Source organism: Grampus griseus, assembly GCF_964374135.1.
Source record: "Grampus griseus genome assembly, chromosome: 18".
Taxonomy (NCBI): Eukaryota; Metazoa; Chordata; class Mammalia; order Artiodactyla; family Delphinidae; genus Grampus; species Grampus griseus.
Window position 1 is genome coordinate 69,037,826 of NC_139012.1, and position 27,805 is coordinate 69,065,630.

General features: G+C 32.2%; 1 protein-coding gene across 3 annotated transcripts in view; it reads right to left on the reverse strand.

Moving 5' to 3' along the window:
* NBEA (neurobeachin) overlaps positions 1-27,805 on the reverse strand; it is a gene marked incomplete at its 5' end in the record, with an annotated part of 629,414 nt that overhangs the window by 483,336 nt on the left and 118,273 nt on the right. For all 3 annotated transcript variants that reach the window (XM_082675501.1, XM_082675500.1, XM_082675503.1), the window contains 3 exons: positions 1,555-1,723; positions 3,656-3,808; positions 12,751-12,859. In XM_082675501.1, coding sequence (XP_082531627.1) covers positions 1,555-1,723; positions 3,656-3,808; positions 12,751-12,859 — 431 coding nt within the window. The remainder of the gene's footprint in view (positions 1-1,554; positions 1,724-3,655; positions 3,809-12,750; positions 12,860-27,805) is intronic.

The window sequence follows — 27,805 nt, forward strand, 5'->3', positions numbered from 1 at the left end:
AATGCATATGTTTATATACATGTTTATATTTACACAGAAATAAAATGGTAAAATCTAAATGGTAAGATATAAAATATTGGGAAATATGGTGGGGGTATATAAGAATTCTTTGTACAATTCTTGCAACTTTTCTGTAAATTAGAAATTAATTTTTTGAAGCAGAAATAAATATTTGTGAACGTATGATTTGTCTAGAGTAGAGAAAACTCTATCAGAGTATAATCGTAAAAACTAGGGCTCTGAGTCAGGCAGATTCATGATTCAAATTTTAGTTCTGTTACTTTGTACCAACTTTCAGTTTCCTAAAATGCAAACTGTGAGTGATATTAGCAATGTAGTTATATATAGATATAGCCCTATGTGTATGTGTAAATATGTATATATATTTACATATTTACATATATATATATAAATACACTACACGTAAATGATTAAACAAAATTAACATGTAGGGTGCTTAGCACAGATTCTAACTCATGTTAAGTATTCAGTTAATTTTAGGCATTCTTAAGTCTAAAAGCAATGGGAAAAAAACATAAATGACAGAATATAAACCCGAGTGTGAATAACACAATTTTAAAAGCCCATCAGTAAAATGAAAGACAATGTAAGCTAATAAATGAATATTAGAATAGTAAAATGTTATTTTACCCTATCAAAAAGATTTTTATAAAATGGTAATTGCTATTATGAGTATGCCGAGAAAAAAGCACACTAACATACCACTGGTGAAATTGTAAGCTAGAACAATACTTCTGAAAAAATTCACAATATTTATCAGGATACCCTTTCTCAGTAACTGTAAACAAATCAAAGATGGAGGGGAATAAGTATACACAAAGAAATAGATCACTGCATTATTCATAGGATCAAAACTTTGGAAACACGTAAGTGGTGTATCCTCTTAGGTTACTATGTAGATCCAAGAAAAAGAAAAGAGAATCTGAATTCTGTAAAAGAGTTAATATATTTCACATATTTATGCAATGAGAAATAGTGGAAGATCACACACCCAACTTGTAACAGTGATTACTCCTGGGGTTTGGGTTATGAACAATTTTTTTCTTCTATATTATTTTATTTTCTATAATGAGCATGTATTTTTTATATAATTAGGAAAATCGGCAATATTTTTAAAACAACACAATGCACTGAAGAATTAAATTAGTTTCTACTTTACTTAGAACAAAGAATGAAGTTTGGGGAAAAAATACAAAGGAAGGCAACAATCTCAAAATGTTTAAACGACTGTATTAGAACATACTGGCCATGAGCAATATCATTCATCTGTTTTTAATATTATGATTATATCACAACAACCGTATAGGCTAAAAGGTACAATATTATTTATTTTCACCTGTCTTTATTCCAAAAACTTAATACGAAAGCTATAAGCTTCTTCTTTATCACAAAAAATTCTCAATATACCAGTCTACTACACAAGAAAGACAATAGCTCAGTGTTAATTGCATAATCATGCACATCTGTTCACTATAATAGTACTTACGATATACAACAATCATAGTACAGACAACGTAGAAGCACTGTACTTACCTAAACCTTTGGGTGCAATGCCACTACTGTCGGCAGGATTAATGACCCAGTAGTAATATTTTAGTGTATGCATTAGCTGTAATACTGTTCCTACTCTGCGTATGGTGGTGTAAATGGTAGCAGTTCCAATAAATTCAGCAGACAAATAAGTGTATAGGGAAAGCTGAACCTAGTACAGAATATTAGCAAAGCATTAAAATAAATTTAAAATGCCTCAAGTGTTTATATTATAAATATACATTCTATTCTAATTTAAACGTAAATCATTAAAGGCCAAGAAAGAACCATTTATTACGAGGTGAAATATAACTAGTTATTAAGTGTTATTTATATTATAAAAAGAAAATAATCTGGAATCAACACATTATAATAAAATTTTACTAAAGGTAATCTAATAGTTATTAATAATAAAATAATTTTAAATGATTCAATAATTCCACTGAAATTATCCAATAGGAAGATTAAATTATTTAAAAGGCCAACTAGACTAAAGCCCTGAATCAAAGTACACTGCAGCAGTTCAAAGGAACCGAACCTGACATCAGCCAGCTGTATCATATTTGGAAAAAAATATATATTGTTGTCATAGATCCTAAAAGTTCATGTAATTTGAAATTTTCTTACCTATTGCCACATTATCAGAATCTAGCATGTAAATATACAGATGACAAGTTTAAACACCATGTTTAAAGAGTGAACAAACTTCAGGTTTGCGTTTTAGCACAATAATTAAAATGACAAACCATAATAAAAATTAGAACTTCAAAGTTATGTGGGAGATTTGAAAATTATAAAATGCAGCTCAAATTCATGAAAATGTCCCTCATTACTGATTTCTACTAGAATATAAGGAGGCTAAATTTAGGTATGCAAAATAATAAAAAAATTTATGTTTATATCTAAAAAAAATTTATGTATAAATTTCTTTTAAAAAATATTTTTACATATCATGATAAAAACTCTATGCCCACAATACAAGGAATTTTCCAGTCACAATGATGACAATTATCATGATATAGTTAGTTACCTGCTATTTTTTCTTTTCCTAGTCTTAATAATCAGTGTACCAGATTCTCTTTCTTGGAAAGGTATGAATCACATCTAATGACTTCAGAATGCAACCATTACATCAAGTCTAATTTTTTTTATCTTTTTAGTGCTGATTTTCAAGAGTTCCTTGTACATTCTGAACGTTATTAATTGCTATTTTCTCCAACTTTTTATTTTGAAAATTTTCAAACAAAAAAGTTATGTAACTATCATAGTAGATTTATCAACTGTTAATATTTTTCCACATCTGCTTTATTTCTCTCTATTATATTATAGATATAGATGTATAAATATATTTTGACTAACGTTTGAAAGGAAGCTGCTGACATTCAGACACTTCACCACTAACTACTTCAATGTAAATCTCCTAAGAATAAGGACCTTCTCCTAAATAGAGCATAATACAATTCCTCCACTCAGTAAATTTAACATTTGTGCAATACTAATATCTAATTTTCAGTTCATATTCAATGTTTTCCTCTTGCCTCGATAATTTCTGACATTGTAAAAAAACCTCCTAATCTATCATCTATTTATTGACATTGTCTCTGAAGATCATTTAACAAAACCTTTAATTTTGATATCATCAAATGCAGTAATTTTCCCCCTAAGAAGAGAGGTTTTGAAGGTCTTACTTAAGAACTTTTGGGCTATCCCCAAACTGCAAAGGTATCTTTCAATGATTTCTCCTATTACTTTATAGTTTACCTCTCAAATTTAGGTCTTAAATCTAAGTGGGTTTCACCTTTGTATAGGGTAAGAAGTACAGCTTCAACATTTTTTAAGCAACAATTACTATTATTTAGTTCCAGAACTTTCTCATTACCCCATAAGAAAAAAAATTTTAACTACAGTTTTATTTATTTTAATATTTACATATTTACTGTTTTGATTTCTAATACTACCTAATATAACTGTTTCAAACTGACTGTAAAATTAACTGAAAAATCCAAATGCTTTCTACTGGATAGTTTAGATCCAATAACTGTAATTTATATTTATAATTTGTAACATTACACTAAAATAAAATGAATGACATTAAAATGTATACCTTTGCAGGTATATGTATCCAGATGGCTGGGTTGAATAAAATGTGATCACAGAGCTGCTTCAGCAAAGGTGCTCCATGAGATAAACCATCAAGGTATTTTGCAAAGGATAAAAATTGCTCCAGGACAGCTCTAGTGATATGAACTCTTGATGACTAAAGAAAGAAAGCAGAAATTCAAGCTGAAAATATACAGATGTAACTTTTTATACTTTCTTTGCTATTCAAAATTTAATTATATTTAGAAACCTAAGATTTTAAAATAATTCTCTAAGTGATAGTTTGTTATTTGTGGCCCATTCTAGGACAACTATAGATAAATAATAGCTCAGGTTGAACAATGCCACTCTCAACTCAAGCTAAAGAAATAAAATAAGTTATGGATAAGAATGGTTTCATTCCATTTGTTTAGAAATTGACTAACAAGAAAAGATCTTAGAAAATTAAAATGGAGTAGAATTACTATCATGATAATACACACACACACACACACACACACACACACACACACACACACACACAAAGACATTGGGAAAGAGAAGTGCTTTCACTAGCTCCAAACGAAAGTGAAAATAAATTGAGCCTACCATTCCAATGAATCATTTCTTCCAAAAGATAAAAATGAGTTGCACATTGACAAATGCAATGCATCCTGCTTAACATAAAACATTCCCAACCTTTCAAATCCACAGTACCTGAAAAAGAGGATCTCACTTCCCTGGAAATACTGTCCTCCTTTGCCTTTCATGACCCTCAGACTCTTCAGTGTCTTTTGCTTAAAAGATGGAAACTGCTGAAGATTATTTCTTTGGTCTTCTCTTCATAAATACACTCTTCCTAGATGATATTTTATGCTTCCACGGCTTAATATAACATTATCTCTAGGCTGAGTGCTCTCATCTAGAATTTTCAAGTGTCATCACAGTATGTAACCTATCACCAATGGTATTTAGATAAACAACAAACCTTCCAAAATTCAAACCAAACCTTCAAGCTGCACTGTCCAATACAGTAGCCACTAGCCATAGGTGTCTACTGAGCCTCTGACATGTGGCTAGACCTAAGTGACAGGTGCTGTAAGTATGTATGCACTGGATTTTGAAGATTTAGAATGAAAAAACAATGCAAAATAAGTATTATTTTTGTTGTTGTTGTTGAGTCTATGTTGCAGTGATAATATTTTGGATATACTAGTTTAAAAAATATATATTATTAAAATTAATTTCACCTGTTGCTTCTTACCAGAAAATTTTAAATAGCATATGAGGCTTGCATTATATTTTAATTGGACATGTTACACTAGAGTATAATCTCAGATGAAAATATTACAGAGAAAATGCTCTTCATAAAAACTAGTAATTCAAACTCAAATATCAAAAAATATATCTTCCTATGCAAATCGTTTTTTTTCGTCACTATGATACTTTTTATAGTATCACCATCCTCCCTAAAGTAAAGAATCCCCTACACTCATCCCTAAAGCACAGGTCACATCACATCTTTATCTCTATGACCCACTGATTGAATCCAAATATCAGTATAGGATGATTAAGGTCTAAAAGCGACTAAATTCTCTTACCAATTTTACTTCCCATATGATTTGCTTACATTCATCACGCTCTTAAAAAGGGCAACTCAATAAATTTGACCTAAACATGCCATGCATTTTTTCATACTTCTACATAAGGAGTAACAAACTCAAATGACGACAATATGCAGGAATTTAACAATAATGTATGAATTAGGATAGGAGACAATAAAGAGTAGTGAGGACTGCTTAAGGTACCTAAACAAAATAAAATTAAAAAACTTTTCACTGAGTCAAACAAAGTATTTCTTTGGGCCAATTTCTCACGCACGCCAGACTGCTTCACCTGCTTTCTCTATCATGCTACTACTTTAACTTGTAAAACCCTTGCATCCATTGCATTTCCCTTAAAGGTACAGCTCAATGCTTTTCACTTAGCCATTCAGAAAATATGCATGTTGAGCACTTATTGTTTGCCAGGTACTCTCCTTGGCACTGTGGAAAGAGTAGTTAAGAAAACTGAAAAAAAAAAAACCTGCCCACATAGACTTATGTTCTAAGAGAAGACAAGGACATATAATAAATAAACTAAAAAGGTAAAATATGTAACATGTTAAATATAATAAGTGTATGAAAAGAACATGAAGTGAATAGAAAATTTGTAGAAGGGAGGTTAAAAGAGGTTTTACTGAGAAGGTGGCATTTAAACTAGTTTGAATAAGGCTCGCAATGATTTTGTATTAGTAGGCTATGTGTTTGACAAAACACCAGCAGTGAGTAGATCAGCAATAGTCCAACAAAATTCAAACCAAGGCTTACAGCATAACTTTACATGAAAATTTCATAAGATGGAGGAAATGATCCTAACCAATAACTGTTATTACAAGGTGGGAGGAGGACAAAGACAAATAAATATTTGAGTTAAAATAAAGCAGACTGGTCACTCATTTTAAAAGAACTTTAATAAAAAATAATACTGCTTTTAAATTCTAAAATATTTTATTTTATTCATGTTTAGGGGAATAAAATGAAGAGCAATGGTTATTTAAAGCTTCAGCCATCTCCTTCACTGGTTATAATTTCACATAGCTTATCTTATACATTTTATTTTTATTCAGTAATAATGATTTCAAGAATATTATCTGATACAGTCTACTTTTATGCCTAAAATCCTGAAATAGAACAGTTAGAACCTGTTCCTAAATAGTCTTAGCGATCAGATTTTGGCCTATAAAACTGTCATGTGTTTATAAAAACACTAAAGTGATATAAAATCAGATTGACCACTATGAACATAATCATTTGAGGAACTAGTTCATAATCTGGAAACCAGTTTTAACTTTCTCCATGTTATTAAAAGATATGCTAGAAGCATCACATGAGGCCTTCCATATTACTAAAATAAAATGTCAATTTATTTTTCATAGCAATTAATGCTGTTGTGTAGCAGTTTTTCATTATAAAATTGATCTTCAGGGAACATTTTTCTAAAATTGTATTTTTTTATTAGCCCACTCAAAATTCTACCAGGCATAAAATGAATGTTCTCTTCAATAGCATGTTACCTTTACCTATAAGTACGTAGTACTTATTCCTTCTGCTTTGTGTAACTGTTATTCACATATCTTTCTTTCCTTATATAAAAAAGGATACTATCTTATTCATCTTTTATCCATCTGGTATCTGCCATAATTCCTCAGTAAATGTTTAACTGAATTCATGTCAAATTCAAGAATAAATTAAGAACAGAACAGATAAGATATAACACAGATTAGAAGAGGGTGGAGGAAGGACATTCAATTTTGTTTTAATGTGTTTACTTTGATTGATTTTTTGAAAATATTTGTTTATTTTGAGATTTGCTTTCATTTTCTCAAGCAAAGCCATTTTAAAAAGAGATACACTTGGATAATTTATAGTTATAAATCTGTAGAATGCAAGCTCTGGAATTTAAACTATATGACATGACTTTTGTATGGTAACCGAATACATAATTTGCAACAAGTACTATATGAGGGGTGATTAAACATATTTGGAAGCATAATCTGAGAAGCTAGAAAAAACAATTATATTATAACATCTACTCCTGAAGTAATTAAACCGAATAGGAGCAATGGATGTTACAGAGAGAAATTGCTACTCAGTAAAGAGAGGTCTTTCCCACACTTAGAGCAGACCACAACAGAATGGATTGCCATAAATGTTCATTTTTATTACAGAAAACATTATATATATATATACACATATATATGTGTGTATATATATATATATAATATGCATTATATATTAAGCAAATTGTGGGAAATTATGTCAATTAGTTAGAGGTATATCACAAAGTAGTATCCATTTTGCTCCTCCCAGGACACCAAGACTGAGCTCCAAATAGCCTAATCCAATGTGAATCATTTGTGTGTGTGTGTTGTTGTTGTTTGGCAGGGGCAGACAATGATTAGTTCAGATATGGAGCATAAAAATTTTTATGATAATATTAGGTTCAAAGTAGACCAAGACCTAAGCTGACCAGTCAAATTGGAGGGAAGGATCTTGGTTCAGTAACTGGGAGAAAGGAGCTCTCTCTCTCTCCACCCGGATGTGAAGGCTTATAGCACCAAGTCGGCCTGGCAACCTTGTATGACCACAAAGAATAACAGCTATAGCATAAAATCATGACTATAGGTAGCAGAACAGACATATAGAAAAAACCCGGGTCTCTGATGACATAATTGAGACTGAGACAACCAAACCCTGAAGTCCACCTTACTGAGTATGTTTGGCTGGCCGCACTGATCCACTTTCCAACCTTCCCTATCCTATTTCTGTGCTTGGGATGCTCCCTTGTCTGTTGGCTTCCAGCTGGGTTTGACTAGTTAGAGACTCCAGCAGGAAATTAAAGGATAGAAAGAAAATGAAGTTTGGGGCATTCATCTCCTTGGCTTCACCCCTTCAGGTGAGTATACTATATTCCTCTCTATATTCCTTTATCAAAGACCACACTCTAATCAGGTACACTTCTCCTATAGTTACAGTAACTTTCTATTTGAGTTATGCTAAACACTCATTCCTCTCATCTCTTCAAACTTTGCTGACTTCCCTTAACAATGCTCACAACTTGTGAAGAGCCTTGCATTAAACTCCTCTCAGTAACCAAGTTTGAGCATGACATCTGTTTCCTACCAGGACTATGAATGATAAGCCATCTATCACTAGATTTCCAGTTACATTAGCAAGCCTATTTTCTTAATGTTTAAGCTATTTGAATCAATTTTTTATTAACCGCAACAAAAACTACTGAATGCACCAAATTACCTCTAAGTTTTCTTCAAATTTATATTTTGGCAACATAAAACAAAACAAAAATACCTTAAAAGTTTTTTCGTGAAACAGTCTAAACATGATGAATAAGATGGCCTCTCATTAGACTACCTTCTTTGATAACTAATTTATATCTTCCAAGACAAGGAGATAAAGCTAAGTGACAGTTAACCATTAACTTGTTATTAGTTGATGATAAAATAAAAATGGAATCTTATTATCTATACTACTCACCTGACAGATGATTATTTAAAAATTAAACGGGTGAACGTTAATCTAAGAAAAATGAAAAAGGTATTCTTTTATGTAATAACTATGTAAGTCCTTTTTATTTATTTAATTCAATTCAACAAATATTTATTGAAGCAGGCACACTTTTAGGTAGAAGATACAGCAATAAGGTAAGAAAAAAATGTCCCTGCTTTCATGAAGCTGAGGCCTACATTCTAGTGGAAGGAGGCAGAAAATAAGTTAAAAAAAATGTCAGACTGATGCCATAAAAAAATGAGCAGAGTAGGGAAACAGTCATTGATGGTTATCAAAGGAGTACTATTCTACTTAGAGTGATCAAGGAAGACTTCTCTGATAAGGTGTCATAAGCAAAATCCTCAATGAAGTGTAGAATCAACCCATGTGGATACCTACAAAAAGAATTACCAAAGCAATGTGAAAAGAAAATGCACAAGAACTGAGAAGAGCACATGCTTACTATTTTAGTTTTTAAGGGAAAGGTCTGCAAAGAGGCCTTAGGATGGTCAGTGTGGCTGCAACAGAGAAAGAAAGAATGAGAATGGTAAGGGATGATGTCAGAGGTAAGAGACATAAATGTACTTTGAGAAGGATGGACTAGTAAGATCTGGCACATTTTCAAAGGACTAGTCTGACTGCAAGCAAAAAATGGACTGTGAGTAACTAACTAGTGGTGAAAGATGATGATGGTTTGAATAAAGATGGTATCAATGGGCATAGAAAGGAGTAGAGTACTAAGTAGGAACTAGTCATTGATTCTGGATATGTTTTGATACTAAGACAACATAATTTGCTGCCAGTATGAATTTGCTGCATGAAAAAGAAGAGTCAAAAAGAATGAACATTTTTGGTCTGAACTACTTGTTGAATGGTAATGCTAGTAACTAAGACAGAGAAGAGTAAAGGACGAAGGGAAAGGAAAGTCAAAAGTAACAGTTTGGATAATTTAGATCTGTGAAGCTTAATAAACATCCAAATGGAACTGAATTCAAAGGAGAGGTTGTAGTTGGATATACACATTTGAGAATAATGAGTATTTGCAGAATAAGGAAAACTAAGGGAATAGTAAGCTTAATTAAAAGTGCAAACAGAAAAGTGAAAAGGTTTCCAGGATTAAGCACCAGGACACCACAGTCTTTAGAATTTTAGGAAGAAGAGGAGGAACTACTAGGAGAGAATTAAAGGAGGCCAAGGAGGTAGGAAGAAAGAAAGAAAGAATGCTGTCACAAAATACAATTAAAGAAAGCATTTCAAGAAGGAAAGAATGTTATACTAAAATGTTGCTAAGTCAAATAAGATGAAGACTTGAGAATCATAAGATTTAAGAATATGAAGGCTATTAGTGACATTGATATAAGCCTTTTTTTTTCGCAGTATGCGGGCCTCTCACTGTTGTGGCCTCTCCCGTCGTTGCGGAGCACAGGCTCCGGATGCGCAGGCTCAGCGGCCATGGCTCACAGGCCCAGCCACTCCGCGGCATGTAGGATCTTCCCGGACCGGGGCACAAACCCGTCTCCCCTGCATCGGCAGGCGGACTCTCAACCACTGCGCCACCAGGGACGCCCGATATAAGCCATTTTAAGAGAAGCATAAGGACTAGAATGGGAATGGATCTAAGACTACACAGGATTCCAGAAATAAAGAATATTTTATTTTGAAAATCAGCTAATGTAACTCACTAAACTAAGAAAAAGATGTAGAAACATAATAATTATCTCAAATAATGCATAAAAAGCATTTGATGATTAAGAGTGTGAAAAGGCAAGTCACAGAGGAAGAGACATTTGTGATACATATCCAATAAGGACTCATATCCAGGATATATACAGAATTCCCATGAATCAATAAGAAAATGATGGACAACCCAAATGAAAAAGGGTAAATACTCTGAACAGGTATTTAGCAAAAGAGCACAACCAAAAGGAAGATAAATATATGAAAATGCTCAACTTAATTTGTCAACAGTGAAATGCAAATTAAGTCATAAAGTGATCCACAGAATGGAAGACTATCTTTACAAATCTTATATCTAATAAAGGTTTAGCATATAGACTAAAAATCTCCTACAACTCAATAATAAAAAGAAATACCATAGTTTTTTAAAATGGTCTTTGTAATAAACATTTCTCAAAAAAGTATACAAATAGCCAATAAGTACATGAAAAGATGCTCAACGTCATTAGACATCACAGAAATGCAAATACAAAAATGATAAACCATTTCACACTCACTAGGGATGGCTAGAATTTAAAAACAAAACAGATAATAACAGTGTTTCCAAGGCTGTGAAAAGATTGGAAATTTCATACACTGCTGATGGGAATGTAAAATGATGGAAACCTTATTATTATTTTAATGTTCTTTTTATTTGATTTGAAGACTTTTCACAATATTTCTAACTTTAAGCTAAGTTTTAAGTGTAAAAGAATTCTCACTTTAAAATTATGCTAATAAACCCTCAGTAAATCGATGAAAAGTATATTCAAGAGGTAGTTCCTGACAGCAATCTTGTCACAAAGATGGCTGACAGCAGTGTCACAAAGGTATTTCATAATATGTAATTCACGTAAAATATACTATAACATAAATCTTCTAAAAAATTTGTAATACTCTAGATATAGGAAAATAGTTTTCCATGATTAAAAATATAAACCAAATAGCCTTAATGAAAATCTTAATAATGTAACTGAAAAAATTATAATGTAACTGAAAAAAAAATGCTGGCTATGATCGATCTACTTAATCTATCATTCCACGATCAACAATACTTCAAGAAAGAAAAGTACTTTTTCAAAGAAAAGACAGAAGGATTTCAAATGCAGATCAATCTGAAGTTAAAAAATTATTTCCAGGGGACTTCCCTGGTGGTCCAGTGGTAAAGAATCCGCCTTCCAATGCAGGGGACGCAGGTTCGATCCCTGGCTGGGGAACTAAGATCCCACATGCTGCAGGGCACCTAAGCCTTCGCGCCACAGCTACTGAGTTCGTGTGCCACAACTAGAGAGAAACCCGAGCACCGCAACAAAGATCCCGCGTGCCACAACTCAGACCTGATGCAGCCAAGAAAATAAATAAATAGTTTAAAAAAAAAAAAATTATTTCCAAAAGTCCTCTAAATTTTATTTCCCAAGAGAAAAATAAGTTTATTCCTCTTAGTAGAGGTCTCACCTCTATTATTTCTCAAATAGTTCCATTTACAGAGCAGCTGAATGTCATATGAATGTTAATGTTTAACTGAGAAGGAGAGATTTGGGAGCACTAGTGATGGTGATAGCTATTTCTTAAGGAGAAAAATAATACTTTTATTTGTGAAATACCACCTTACTTTTTGAAGGAAATCACATGATATAACCGAACTCTTGTGAGACCATAATCAGAAACTCAGCACCCATTACCATAATAGTACAGTTGTGACTAAAGCAAAGAAGGTCATTAAAAAAACAGGGCATAAATGACACAGATAGGAAAATCAAAGCCATCCAATTTGTACTGTTTACACTGTGTACTGATCAGAAAAAAACACTACTTTAAACATTCAAATATATTAAAAGCAGGGACAAAGCAAAAACTAATGTTTCTGTTGCTATCAAATATAGAATTTTTTTTACCTTATAATTGAAAAATAAAGCAAAACAAAAAATTAAATCCATTGAAACTAAAATTGATAAAATTTGTAAGAAACTTAGTTTGAATATAAATATAGCAAAGAAATTAGAAAAAATAATTAAGAGAAAATACTTCTAATTTGAATAAAAGTAGATAAAATAATTTTTCTTTAGTTTCTACTTTTATTCAAAATTTCTTAATTATATAGATTTCTAACACCCAATTTAATTTAATGTCTACACATACATCTAAGTACATAATATAAAAATGTTTGTGAATTAACCAAAAACATGGCCTCTGCAGTCAATGGAAAGGGAAACTATAGAAAAAAAATATAGTTAGTGATCGTCAGTGGTCCATCTGTGAAGGCTACACAATAAAACCATCAATACATTTCACTTACCTTTTCAAGTAAGTAGCCAATGACTAAAAAGCCTTTTCCACCCAGCATCTGTTCTTGCATGGCTACTGAACTTTTAAGTAGTTCAACCAGGAATGCCAAAAGAGTAGCACTGCATGTAAAGTACAGATAATTCCATTACGTAATCATCAAATATTGATCATAAACACAGCGTTCCATTTCAGTACTTTATTATTCCGAAAGGTAACAATCATATTCAAATTTAATCTCTACTTTGCTGACTATTATGCAAGAATATTTCTCACAAGAATGAAAAAACTGGTTTTATCTCCTTAAAATTAAACATTATATAGAAACATAACTGTGGAGTTTTTCTGTATTCCGAGGTAAAATATCAAAGTCTATCGTTACACATATATATTCCCTGCTTGAAGTAAATCTAACATAAGAAACACACCCACAAATATTGCACTTCTCCATAATAAAGACTTTATCACAATATTCTTCTGAAGAACATGCTTAGAGAATTTAAAATATGTTCACAATATTGCTTTGGAAGAATACACCTATTTTCTAAAATAAACTTTTCATTTAGACCTGTTTTTAAAAACAACTTATATATATGTATTTAAATATGCAACATGTTACTTATGTCCGTATATGCCCTCAGGAAAGTTTATGAGAGCAAAGAAAATAAGACGATTTATGTCATATTGAAATAAAAAGTGGCAATCGATTACACAATGTATACATAAAAACACAAAGATATATTCCAGACAAACATAAAGCACTTGATATGTCTGTGGAATGAAGGAAGAAACAAAAGAAAAATAAATTATTGCATTACATTAAGCTTTGATAATGTATTACTTCACAAAATTATATGAACAATTTTCAATCAGCAGCATCGATACATGATAGCATTCCTAACTAAGAAACTATATACCCTTCATTATATATGCTTACTGTAGTTTATAACAATAAATGACTCTAAGCCAGACTTTATCAGCATTAAAATAATATCCATTTACACTGCTTTATAAATGTACCCCAAATTGTCTATTTACATTCACACAAATTTCTAAATATATTTTAAATGCACAAATACTCATTTCTACATGAAATTAAGAAAATTTGGTAATGAGGAAAACTTGAAAATTGTTAAGGCTCAAAAGGAATCTAAAGTTACTCTGTTTTCTAAAGTTACTCTAGTTCTTCAGGTTTCTATAGGATTGACAACACATTTACCTGATAATGCGGCTATTCTTGTACAAATCAGAAATATTCTCATAAAAAGAACCAACAGCAAAATTAACATCATTCTTATCGCTATAAAATTGATAGTTTAATGGATTACATGATATCAGCTAGAAAAATATAGTATATATGTAAATAAACTACTTCGTTACAAGAAATTAAAATTCAATTACATTAACTAGCCCTGTATCTTTAAGCCACAAAAAAGAAAACAGTAAACTAGTATTGCAAATCAATGATATTCTTTTACTTTGTCCTAAAGTCAAAGGTGGATATTTACAAGAAAAACACAACTACCAAAGAATCCCTTGAGATTTTTTTTAATGTTTCTGTAAAGAACAGCTATTAAGCAATCTAATCCAATTTACATGAATTGTATCAATAGTCAAAGCCACTTCACAAATAACTGCTTAAGCACTGATATACATAATACATCTGCCTAAGTGTTTGAAAAGAATAAAGAAAACTATTGCATAGAGATTACACAATTTCCTAATCTATTCATGGAATTCTTACCTACACCTGAGTTAGTGATTTAGGGGGAAAGATGACTAAGACTCCTAAACATTAGCACTGCCAAAAAGAAAGACTAGAAATGCCTCACTATGGTTCCTATGGTCCATGAAAAAATGCAAAAAAGTATCTTACAATAGATCACCCTTCTATATAGAACCATACAAAATTACAAAGATGCCATGGATTTTCTTATTCTTTTATGTCAGAAGGACTACTCTTTCTCAAACATCTAATGAATTAATAACTCAGACTTCTAAACACAGTGGAGTTCCATTACAAAATCATTTTATTATTATTCCAAAATATTAACACAAGACTACCCATATGTTAATTTCACTTCAAATTTTAACTATGACAACAATTGAAAAGTCAAATGCATTCACCAACAAAAGCAGTTTTAATTTATACCTAAAACCCAATGCAATAGCAATACTACATCTTTTGAAAAAATCTTTAAAATAGGTATATTTGACATGGTGGACTTAATAGTAAATAGATGGCCATCTTCGAAGAGGTACATTTTCAAACATAATTTAACAAACTTACCAGTAACTAAAATGCATCGGATTGCTTCAGGGCTCACAATTAACTTGCAAAATTCTGTGTACTGCCATACAAAATTTCTCTCCATTCTTGCCTATTTCCAACTCCCCTAGATACAAAGGCAAATATAAAGGATACTTCAGCCCATTCCTATATCTCCTACATACCACTTCCTGTCTAGACACATCAGTTCATCTGTAGAGGATCTAAATATACAGGATAAACCAAAAAGCAAGGATCTGTGTCAGCCAAAACTAGTATACACAACACAGAACATTCTTTTGAAAAGTATAGCAATACCCAGAAACAGATTTTCACAGGAATATTTTACTTGATAGGCAAAAAGTAAACTGGTTTTTACCTCATAAAGTCAAATTGCTAAACTTTTCAATAGACAGTACTATAATGTATGTTCTGTAAGTAACAATTCTACTTCAGGAATGGTTAAGGGTTTTTAATTCTGTCTCCTTTTAAGGAAAATGACACTAATAAACTATAGGGTTATTTCTTCAAAATAATTACCATCTTCCAATTCTTTAATGAGCTTTAATTAAATTAGGAAAAATTTATTGCAAATATCACACTAGTAAAGGGCTATACCTTAAGAAAAATGAAGGAAATAATACAACAATACCTCTAACGACTTAGCATATTAATAATCTCTCCAGAGCTTTCTGGTCCACATTATTAAAGAATTACCACAATATTCTTGGCCCACAAATAACGGATAATATTTAACAACTACGTATAAACATGACTCATTTTTGTTCCTAATGAAAAAAATACGTACTACCTTTAGGAGCCATTAAAATTTATGTAAATATAGATTTTGACTTGATTTTAATATAACTTTATCCATTTCAACTTGTTCTTTATTTTTTAAAAATAACTGATGTAGATAACTCATGTAATATTATCCCAAAACTTGTATTATCTTTGAGGAATTTTATTAAAGATGCAATATATCATAAAGATAGACTTAATTTATAACTGAAATTATTAAGATTTAATATATAACCCAAGTTCAGTTCAAAGGCAGTTCTTAGGGTACAGGAAACTGGCTTTTCAATTTGCTTTGTACGGAAACAAAGCACCTCAGCTAGATGGGCTGTTTAAATATATTAAGAAGAATGGAATTAATAATGTAAAAATTAAAGATTCCCCCTGAAATTCAACAACTCATCCACTTACATAAGGGTGTTTTTAATCTCTTAAGAAACACTACAGGCAAAATAATTGTCAGAATAAATTCAGAAGTAGATTAAGTTCCAATAAGATTTAAGGTACCAGTAATGGGGGAAATTCTTTTGACTTTTTCATAAGGTTTCATCTCTTATGTAGCCTAATTTAGTACTGAGAAACATTGAAATCTTGCAAAAGATGAATACATATATAAAATATCTAATATAGTTTCTATGCTATTTCTTTCACTACAAAACTCTTCCAAGATGAGAGTGATCATAGCAGGAATAAAACTGTAAAAGAAATCAACTCAAGTCCACACCCAAGAAAATTTCACACTCAACACAATTAATTTCCAGTGACACAAAAAATTCCCACAGTAAGTTAGAAGAGTTAAATTCCTTCACAGTTCAAAATTAGAAAGTTCTAAACCAAAAGCTTCTAACTCCATGTACCTTTAGCAGTCACTTTTAGATCATGTATTCCTGAAGATGCTATCTCAAAAGACCACTGCCTAACTGCCTACCTAGGCAATAAACCCTGACACACAAACTGTCACATTCATCAATTCAAACATCAAGTGGAGATACATGCCAAAATAAGTAAAATACATTTATCTGCAGAGTCAAATAAGGAAAACAGTGAAATGCAGTACAGTAAAATGTGAGGACAGATGAAATACACTGGGTAGCACATGAAATCACTAAGCCTCCCTTAGCCATGAAATCTCTCCTCAGCAACTTCTCCCTTTTCTTTCAGCCTCATAAGGAGGCAGACAGCCTCATGACTGTCATAGCTATCTAAGAACATTCTTTAAAGGCTCTATTAAAAGTTAGTCAGGCTATCACAGTTTTTTACCTTCCTATGTCTGGTAACAGATTTTAATTTTATGTTTCATCAGCCTATTTTATTTCTGACAAAATATATTATAGCAAAAAAAATAGACATTTGTAAAATTGTAACTGTAATGTGTCAAAAGTTGTCTTATGAAGGAAACAAAATTTTAAAATGTGTACAGGTAGAGGAACTCCAAACCTCTTATGACATCATTATGTGTTAGCCTATAGCATTTACCAGTATTTACATAGTTTGACAACCAAATAGCCTTTTGATCATCTCTATTCATAATTCTCTATCAATAACCTATAGATATTTATTATAACGCTCCACTGTAAAAGAGATAACTCTTAAAGCCTACTCATTTTTAATTTAATTCCAGCCAACAAACAATCACAATGCTCTAAGTGTCCTAGCACCTTTATGAGAGCTTTCTGGACATGTTTCTAGTGGCAGCACCACTATTGTGTATAATCCATGGATACATGAATGATGTAGAAATTTAATGATGTAACTCTCTAATACCTAATAAGTTCAAATCTTCAAAGGAAAAACAGAGATAGGTTATAATGACAAATAGGTGATCTTAACTATATATGCATACTCTAATGTCCTTCATGATCAAAACATGCACAGCAGGGAAGCCAAATAGTCCCTTCTCCTGGTGTTGGGTCTACTTTCAGCCAAGCCTCAGATAAAAGCGGGATTAAAAATACACCCTAGAAGTGCTGAAATTACCAAAAAAAAAAAAAATGAAATAAATATTAAAACAGCTAGCTACACAAAAAGATGAAATAATTATTTGATACTTAGGCTTCATATACATCCAGGAATTCTCTATCCTTTTCATAATTAATTTCATTTTTAAAATGATCATGTAGTAAAACCAACTACTTTACTTCTTTTCTTTGTGTGTGTTTGTGTGTGTATGTAATTCTGAGAATGTTAGACGTATAGATTTGTATAACCCTACCACAATCAAGGTAAGATGCGTTCCATCACACACAAAAAACTCATTTATCCTATCCCTTTATACCCTTGCAGTCACATTCTCTCAACAGCCAAAACAACCTTGGGTAACTACTTATCTCTTATATGGATATAGTTTTGACTTTTCAAGAATGTCATATAGATAGTCATACAGTATGTAATCTTCTTAATATGTTCTTCTTGACTGCAACATATCGTCTCTTGAGATTCATCTAAGTAGTTGCATACATCAAGGTTTTTTTTTCTTTTAATTGATGAATAGTATTCCCTTGAATAAATAGACTACCTAATGGGTACATGTGAGCTGTATCTAGTTTACAGCAATTATGAATAGGACTACTGTAAACATTCACATAAAGGTTTTTGTGTGGACAGTTTTCATTCATTTCTCACAAATACAAATCCAGGAGTAGAAAGGCTGAATTATGTGGTAAGTATATGTTTAACTTCATAACAAACTGCCAAACTGACAGAATGGCTGTGCCATTTGCCAGTCCCACCAGTAACAGGCTCCAGTTGCTCCTCATCCTTACCAGCACTTGGCATCATGAGTATTTTTTTTTTAATTTTGGCCTTTCTACTAACTGTGTAGTTACATCTCATAGTGTTTTAAATAAATTGGTTAATGATGTTGAACATCTTTTCATGTGCAATTTTGACATCCTTATGCCTTCTCTGGTGAAGTATCTGCTCAAGTCTTTTTCCCATTTTTTAAAATTGGATTTCATGCTTTCTTACTACTAGTGTTTGAGAGTTTTAAATGTAGTCTTGATATAAGTCCTTCATCAAATTGATTTTCTATCATCTTCCTCCAATCTGTAAAATGTCTTTTCATTGTTTCTTTTGCAGAGTAAAAGGTTAAATTTAACTTTGATGAAGCCAATGTCAAATTTATCAATTTTTTCCTTGTATGCATCACACTTTTAAGGTCATGTCTAAAATGCCTTTGCATAGCCTAGGTTGCAGAGATTTTCTCCTATGTTTTCTTCTAAAAGTTCTGTAGTTTTATATCTTACCTTTACAGCTGATATTTGAGTTAATTTTTAATGAGGTTGCGGTTGAGGTTCATTTTAGCATACAACTATCCTTCTTCCCTTACACTGCTTTTGCACCTTTGACAAAAATCAAACAAACAAAAGTAGAAGTACCTACTTTAATTTTGGGCAAGACTTCAAAGCAAAGAAAGTATCAGAGATTAAGAACAGCATTACACAATGATAAAGGAGTCAATTTTCCAAGAAGATACTAATATCTAAAGCGCATTTACCTAACAACAGAACATAAAATTATGTAAAGCAAAAACTGCTACAACAGTAAGGAGATATAGATGAAATCACTATCATAGTTGGAGATTTCAACATCCCTCTCTCAGAAATGGACAACTACAGGGGTTAGAAAATCTGTTAGGACATAGTTGAACTCAACAACACCAACAAACAGCTGGAGGTAACTGGCATCTATACACTACTTCACTCAACCACATTAGAATGAACGTTCTTCTCAAGCTTGCATAGACCATTCACTAAGCTAGACAACATTCTGGGCCATAAACCATATCTAACAAATTTAAAGTAGTGGAAATCACACAATGTCTACTCTCAGATCACAATGGAATTAGCTAGAAATCAGTAACAGAAAGACAACTGGAAAAATCCCACAATGTGAACATTAAACGGTGCACTTCTAAATAACACATGGGTCAAAGAAGGAATCTCAAGAGATATTAAAAATATTTTTGAATGAAATGAAAATGAAAACACAACTGATCAAAATCTGTGGAATAGGGGCTTCCCTGGTGGCGCAGTGGTTGAGAGTCCGCCTGCCGATGCAGGGGATGCAGGTTCGAGCCCCGGTCCGGGAAGATCCCACGTACAGCAGAGTGGCTGGGCCCGTGAGCCACGGCCGCTAAGCCTGTGCGTCTGGAGCCTGTGCTCCGCAGTGGGAGAGGCCACAACAGTGAGAGGCCCGCATATTGCAAAAAAAAAAAAAAAAAAAAAAAAAAATCTGTGGAATAAAATGAAATCAGTGATTACTGGGAAATTTAGAGCATTCAATGTTGTGATACTGTGATTTATAATAAGAAATGTGCATTTGTTCTTGGTCCCCATTTTTGGCACAGAGGTCTGGCAGAGCTAGCTTCCTTGAAATTTCCTAAGGGATGGCAGTAATAAAAACTGTCTTCTGTCCTGTTAATGAAGTGACTTTTGGAACTCGCTTAAGGATGAGAGCCAGTTGCCAACACAGCCAACCATATAATTAGAGGGTTGGAACTTTCAGTCCAGCCCACCTACCACCCACCTACCTCCAGGGAGAGAGGGGAGAAGGGCTGGAGATTGAGTTCAATCACCTACGGTCATTGATTTAATCAGTCATGTGTATGTAATGACGCCACCATCAAAAAAAAAAAAAAACACAGGGCTGGGAGAGCTTCCCAGTCTGTGAATATATGGAGGTACTAGAAGGGTGGCATACCTGCAGAGGGAATGGAAGCTCCATGCCCTCTCCCCATACCTTGCCCTATGCATCTCTTCTATTTGGATATTCATCTGTATCCTTCATCATCCTTTTATAATAAACTAGTAATCCAGTAAGTAAAATGTTTCCCTAAGCTCTGTGAGCCACTCTAGCAAAGTAACTGAACCCAAGAGGGTGGCGGGAACCTCTGGTTTATATCCAGTCAGTCAGAAGTACGAGTAACGACCTGGACTTGCAACTATCACCTGAAGTCCAAGGAGGAGGTTACTGGAACCTACCATCTACAGTCAGTTGTTCAGAAGCACAGGTGATAACCTAGACTTACAACTGGCATCTAAAGTGAAGAGGGCCAGTCTTGTGAGACTGAGCCCTTAACCTGTGGAATCTGATGCTATGTCAGATTTGAGCATCAGAATTGAGTTAAATGATAGGATACCCAGCTGGTGTCACAGAGAATCTTTGGTGGTATGGGGGGAAAACCATGCCTCCACATATTGGAATTGGATGCTCAGACCTCTATAATGAAAAAAAAAAAAAAAAATATATATATATATATATATATATATATATATATATATATAAAATCTAACAGTCATGAATCTAAATTTTCACCTTAGGAAACTAGAAAAAGAAAGAGTAAATGCCATCTAAAGTAAGCAGCAAGAAGAAATAATGAGAACCAGAGTATAAATCAAAGAAACAGAAAACAGGAAATCAATAGAAAAAGTCAATGAAAACAAAAGCTGGCTCTTTAAAAAGATTAATAAAATTATAAGCCTCTAGGCCAGACTAACAAAGAAAAAAAGGGAGAAGACGGAAATACTAATATTAGAATTGAAAGAAGAGACATAACTACATATCCCGTGGAAATTAAAAGAATAATAAAGGACACTGTGAGCAATTCTATGGCCACAGGTTTGGGAACCTAGATGAAAAGAAACATTCCTTGAAAGACATCGCCTGCCAAAAGTCACACAAGAAGAAATAGACATTTTGAATATACCTACACCTATTAAAGGAATTGAATCAATAATTAATAGGCAGAAATCACCAGGCCCAGACGGATTCACTGGTGAATTCTACCAAACACTTACGGAATAAATTATACCAATTCTCTACATCTCTTTCAGAGGATAGAAGCAGAGGAACTACTTTCCTAACTCATTCTATGAAGACAGCATCACTCATACCAAAACTAGACAAAGACATAATAAGTAAAGAAGACTACAGACCAATATCTCCCATGAACAGACATGTGAAAATCCTCAACAAAACATGGGCAAATTGAATCCAAACAAGATGAAAGAATTATACTCCACAACCAAATGGGATTTATCCAAAGTATGCAAGGCTGGCTCAAGACAGCAATAGGTTAAAAAAGAAACATCACTTTCACATCTACAGATGAAGAAAAAGCATTTGACACAATCCGACAGCCACCCATGATAAAAACTCTCGGGAAACTAGGAATAAATGGGAATTTTCTCAACTTGATAAAGACTATCTATAAAAAACCTACAGCTAACGTCATACTTAATGATGAAAAATTCAAAGTTTTCCCACTAAGATCAGATACAAAGCAAGGATGTCCCCTCTCACCACTCCTTTTCAACATGACACTGAAAGTCCTTGCTAATGTGATAAAATATATACAGGTTGGGAAAGAAGACATAATACTGTCTTTGGTTACAAACAGCGTGACTGTCTGTGTAGAAAATCTGAAATAACTGACAAGAAACTAATAATCTATTACTTCATTCACTGCTGCTGGGAATGAAAATGGTACAGCCACTTTGGAAGACAGTTTGGGGGTTTCTTACAGAACTCAACATACTTTTACCATATAATCCAGCAATCATGCTACTTTGTATCTACCCAAAGAGTTGAAAACTTATATCCACACAAAAACATGCACACAGATATTTATAGAAGCTTTATTCTTAATTGCCAAAACTTGGAAGCAACCAAGATGTCCTTCAGTAGGTGAATGGAAAAATAAACTGTGGTACATTTAGATATTAGAATATATATTATTCAACGCTAAAAAGAAATGAGCTATCAAGCCATGAAAAGACATGGAGGCACTTTAATTGCATATTACTGAGTGAAAGGAGACAATCTGAAACTGCTGCATTCTGTATGATTTCAGCTATATGACATTCTTGAAAAGGCAAAATTATGGAGACAGTAAAAAGATCAGTGGTTGCCTGGGGGCAGTGTGAAAGGGTAGAACACAAAATATATTTAGGAATGTGAACATATTTTTTATGATATTATAAATAGATGGATACATGGCATTATACTTTTGTCCAAACTTATAAAAAGTATGATACCAAGAGTGAACTCTTAACTATGGACTTTAAGTGATTATGATCTATTGATTTATGTTCATCCTTGTTAAAAAAATATACGATTCTGGTGAGTGATGTTGATAATAGGGGAGGATATGTATGTGTGAACAGGGGGAGTATATGAAAAATCTATTTACTCCTTTCCATTTTATTGCAAACCTAAAACTGCTCTAAAAAATAAAGTCTTCAACAAAAATAAAAATTAATTTAAAACTTTAAAAATAATGTCAAATGTGATATAAAATGTGCAGAAGAGAAAGTTATGAGTTTTTATTTGGAGAAGGTTGAGTTTGAGCTTGGGTATATGAGCCTAAATAGAAGGCTACAACAGAAAAAGCTCTGGGTGTTGTCCATCTAGGTAGTAAGACCATAAACCCAGAAACAAAATAAAATAAAGGCCAATAAAATTATAATACTAGGGACTTCCCTCCCAGTCCAGTAGTTAAGACTTCGCCTTCCAATGCAGGGGTGTGGGTTCGATCCCTGGTTGGGGAGCTAAGATCCCATATGCCTCGTGGCCAAAAAACCAAAACATAAAACAGAAGCAATATTGTAGCAAATTCAATAAAGACTTTTTAAATGGTCCACATAAAAAAAAAAAAAAAAACTTTCAAAAAATTACCATACTAAATTAACTAGAATTTCCTGATGATGCCTTATTAATTCTTTTACTGAAGATTCCACTCACTGCACGTAACGGTCATCACATTCAGGGGAGAGAAAGGGAAGAGAGCATAAACACTTGGGGGATTTATACCCAATTCCCATCAGAAATATTCTGAGCTTTTGAGGATGAACTCTGAATATTCGCACATATGGCAATGTTCCTCATAAATGCAAATAATACTTATTTTAGATTTAGACTGCATGAATATCATAAAAACAAAATAAATGAAGCAATTTACCTTATTATTTTCAAAAGCAACGTAAAGATATAGAAGAGTTAAAGAAATAAATGCTATTCCATGCATAAAATAACAACACCTTCAGTTACAAAATATCATTAAAATATTTAAGGACAGAGAATGCTGATATGCAAACTAGAGGAAAATTAAGGCAACAAATTCAGTAAAGATGTGTCCATGGTTGCCCAAATTCCTGCAACTAATAATTTGTAGTTACCCTTCTGCCAAAACAATGCCTTGTTTGTTTGTTCTGGTCAAAGATAAAGCAGAAGACTTCCTTTATGGCAGGGAAAATGCACAGAGCAAAATTATGTGTTGAAAATTGAAACAGCACAAATTAATACAGCATTAAAAACAGATTTCACTAAATTTAAAGGAAACTTTTTATGGAGGAATTATTGTAGAAAAGCAATCACTTATTATGAAAAACACTTTAAAATGGACTATAAAAAATAGCTTATTTGGAAAGTCAGTGAATCAGAAGTCATAAGTCTACAAGAAACAAAATGTCCTTTCTTGTTGACAGTTGACAAACTCATTAAATTGTTAGATGTACCATAAACTTTATTATCAGATATCTTCTGTAAAGGATCCATGGAGTAAAAAGAACATGGCTGACAAAGAAGAGAAAGCTATTTGAACACTACACTATAATTTCCCTATGTTTCAGGCAGAATACTGTATTTTAATTTTTATTTATGGATTTATTTGCACAGTGAATTCAATATACATTCCATTTTACTCTAGTTAAATCTCACTAAAAAAATTATTTGGTTTTCCTCCTTTAATAGAAGTAGTGGTATACATATGTCAAATATACTTTCTGTGTCTGTTTCACTTCAAAGAATACTTTCATTACTAATTTTGTAAACTTAAAAAAAAAGGCAAAATAGCAAATATGCATATAAAGAAGTGAAAGATGTACATTTTCCTGAAAAACATAAAGAAAATAAAGAGAACATAATTCTATAGATATATATTTTTAAATGTTTAAATACTTCTAGAAACCAAACTAATAATAATTATATTCTACATATACAAACAACAACCTCCACAAGGGGGACAATCATTACAAACAAGTACTAATTTCACTTCTTTAGCCTACAAAAAGCAGTCACATTTCATTTTTTATGTCAGTTCGGTGAAAATATGTAGAAATTTTTGACATTAGCTGTATAACAGTCACTTCCCTGAACTAAAAATCAGAAAACACAGACAAAGGATTTTTATGTCACTTTGAAGTGTAAGGGAAAATTTGGGTTGTTAGACACTGAAATGCTGGAATTTCCAGGTAATTGTGTTGGTTTACAAATGACAGTGGTGCTAATCAGGACTTTACAATGAAAATTTAATTATTAAAGTGGCTATAAAATTCAAGATAATTACTGGAATAACTTTGGCTAGCAAGCTAGCTTTTAGGAAAAAATCTGGATTGAAGCCCACAAAACAAACTAATTAATGAGTCATAATATTCACATTACAAGAGGATTCTTAATTATAGGATCATTGACATAAATGCTTTATGGGATTTTCTAAATTTTTTATAGCTTACATTCCATCAAGCAGTCTATCAAACAACCTGTATTATAACTAGAAACAAAAAGAACACTTTCCTGAGAAAAATATTTATGCAGTTACAAGAATTAATTTAAATGATCACTTGTGGTTGATTTTTAATTTATCAGAGTTAAAACAGCATTAACAGAGTTAAATTAACAGAGTTAAAACACATTTTAATAATACAAAATTGCATCACATCAATGGACAAACTAACATTTACTGAGGAAATAAAGAAAACTCATTAAGTGCCTACTACGTACCAGACACTCGCTGTGATACACAGTTTATATATGCTATCCTATTTTAATTCATACTACTATCAGATAAAGTTAGCATTACAGTATTAAAATCATTCCATAGCTTGCAAAGGTGATTCTCAGAGTTAATCATGGTAGTTCAGAGTGAGAGCTCTGGAATCAGGCTCTCAGAATTAGAACTCTGGTCCTAATCTACCACTTAAATCTCTGTGACCTTCAACAAGGTACTCAATTTTTATCTCTCTCATCAGCAGAACAGGATAAAATGAGGTAATACAATTACAAACAGCTACTGGCACACAGTAAGTACTCAGTAAATGCCCTGTGCTACTATTACATACGCTCAGATAGCCCCATCACCTAAGAAGAGAGAGTACATAATAGGACACTAGGTTGAGCCTTAGTCTGACACCAAAAGAAGGCTTGAGAACTACTCTCTTAGTGTATTTTTAATCTTTTGATATATAAAAACCTATTTATACCTTGTGCCAGAAAACGTATTTTTTCATAGTACATTCTTCCTAAGTCAAACAAATGAGGAAGATTTGTTTTGCTTTCTATGATCTATAGAATTTAGAAACACACACTCAAACAAAAGGGGTTTTGGGGCCAAGTCAGAGAAAGACAGGACATTTACAGTCAATGTATATTATCATCCAAATCAAAGGAAAATGAAATTTCTAATTCAATGAGTCATTCCTAAACATAAAATGTAAAAGCTATGATTATTTCAAGATTGGAGTTATACTTCTTGAAATCATTTATTAAGCATTTGTTATTTATACATTAAATAAATATTTACTAAATGTCTAGTGAAAGGTAATTTGTTTAATTATTGCTCTCAATGATCGCTGGACAGAATGGGATCAATCGACCAGTCCAATATAAAATAGTATTAATCCCTGAGGAATGACAAAACTTCCAAACAGCTTTCATCACTTGGCAGAATTACTCAAGATGATCATGGTGCTTGAGAATCATTATGAATAGTCTGAAATCACTATAACAACTACATATTGGCATGATTTACTTACTCAAAACAAAATTACATTAAAAATACTGTGTGTGTTGCCACAAGCTATTTAACTCAATTCAATAACATTTATTCCTTTTGTGGTTCATTTTTTGTTCGTTAGTTTCACAAAGGCTAAACTACATGTTAAAAGAAAAAGCAATAAAAAGTGTTATTCCTGGAGATTTAAATACTAACGGGGTAGCTATAAAATCCAAAAACCAGCTAAAGAAAAATCATCTGAAACCCTTGAAAGCTTTTTTTTTAACTTGGTACTGACTTCAAAACTTGAGTTAACACATTTCTCAATTTTAAACCACTATATCTAGAAAATAGATAGATGGTTCACAATTAGTTTTCATCATTACAACTGAAATTCAAATTATAAGTCCTACTTCATCACTTAAATAAGTAATTCTCCATTATAAATAACATTATTGGTAGAAAATTTCAAATATAAAGTAACACGGCTCCTATTATAACAATCAGTCTCTATGATTGATGATATATATTTTAAAATATAAAACTGTAGTATTAGAGATAATCTAGATTACCTAACCCATTGTCATCATAATAACAAAACCAGCATGTATGTCAATCTACATATTTTATTGCATTTAATTTAAAAAATCCAGTGAGCTATTATTAGTCTATACATATAATATTCTATATTATTCTATTATAATGATAGAAACTGAAACACAAAATAGTTAATAACACTCAAAGTTGTGTAAATAATAAATAGTAAACGAGGGATTTGAAGCCAAGTGTGTCTGACTTGAAAGTCCACACATATAACAACTATAACATGTAGCTTTCATGATAAAACAAAAAAGCCACAAAATTTCTCCTGCACGAATAAAGCCTATTTTTCAAGGCTCCAGAAAATAAGATTATTCCTTCAATAAATTCTTTTAATATTACACCCCCTCTATACAGTAAAACTCATCAATGATTAGAACAATAATAAAGTAGTGCCAACAGAGGTGAGGCTTATATAAACAATAAAAAGTTTCATAAACAGGGACTACTGAGTGGAGGAAAGTGCATGGAAACCAAGACACTTTAGCTTGAAACACAAAGGTAAAGAATTAACTTATTTTAGAGTTTAGCTCAATTTCTCCAAAAAATAATCAAGAATTAGATAACATTGCAATTTGGGGCATGTATTTATTATACAAAAAGATTTTCCAGAAAAGGTACATAAAATTT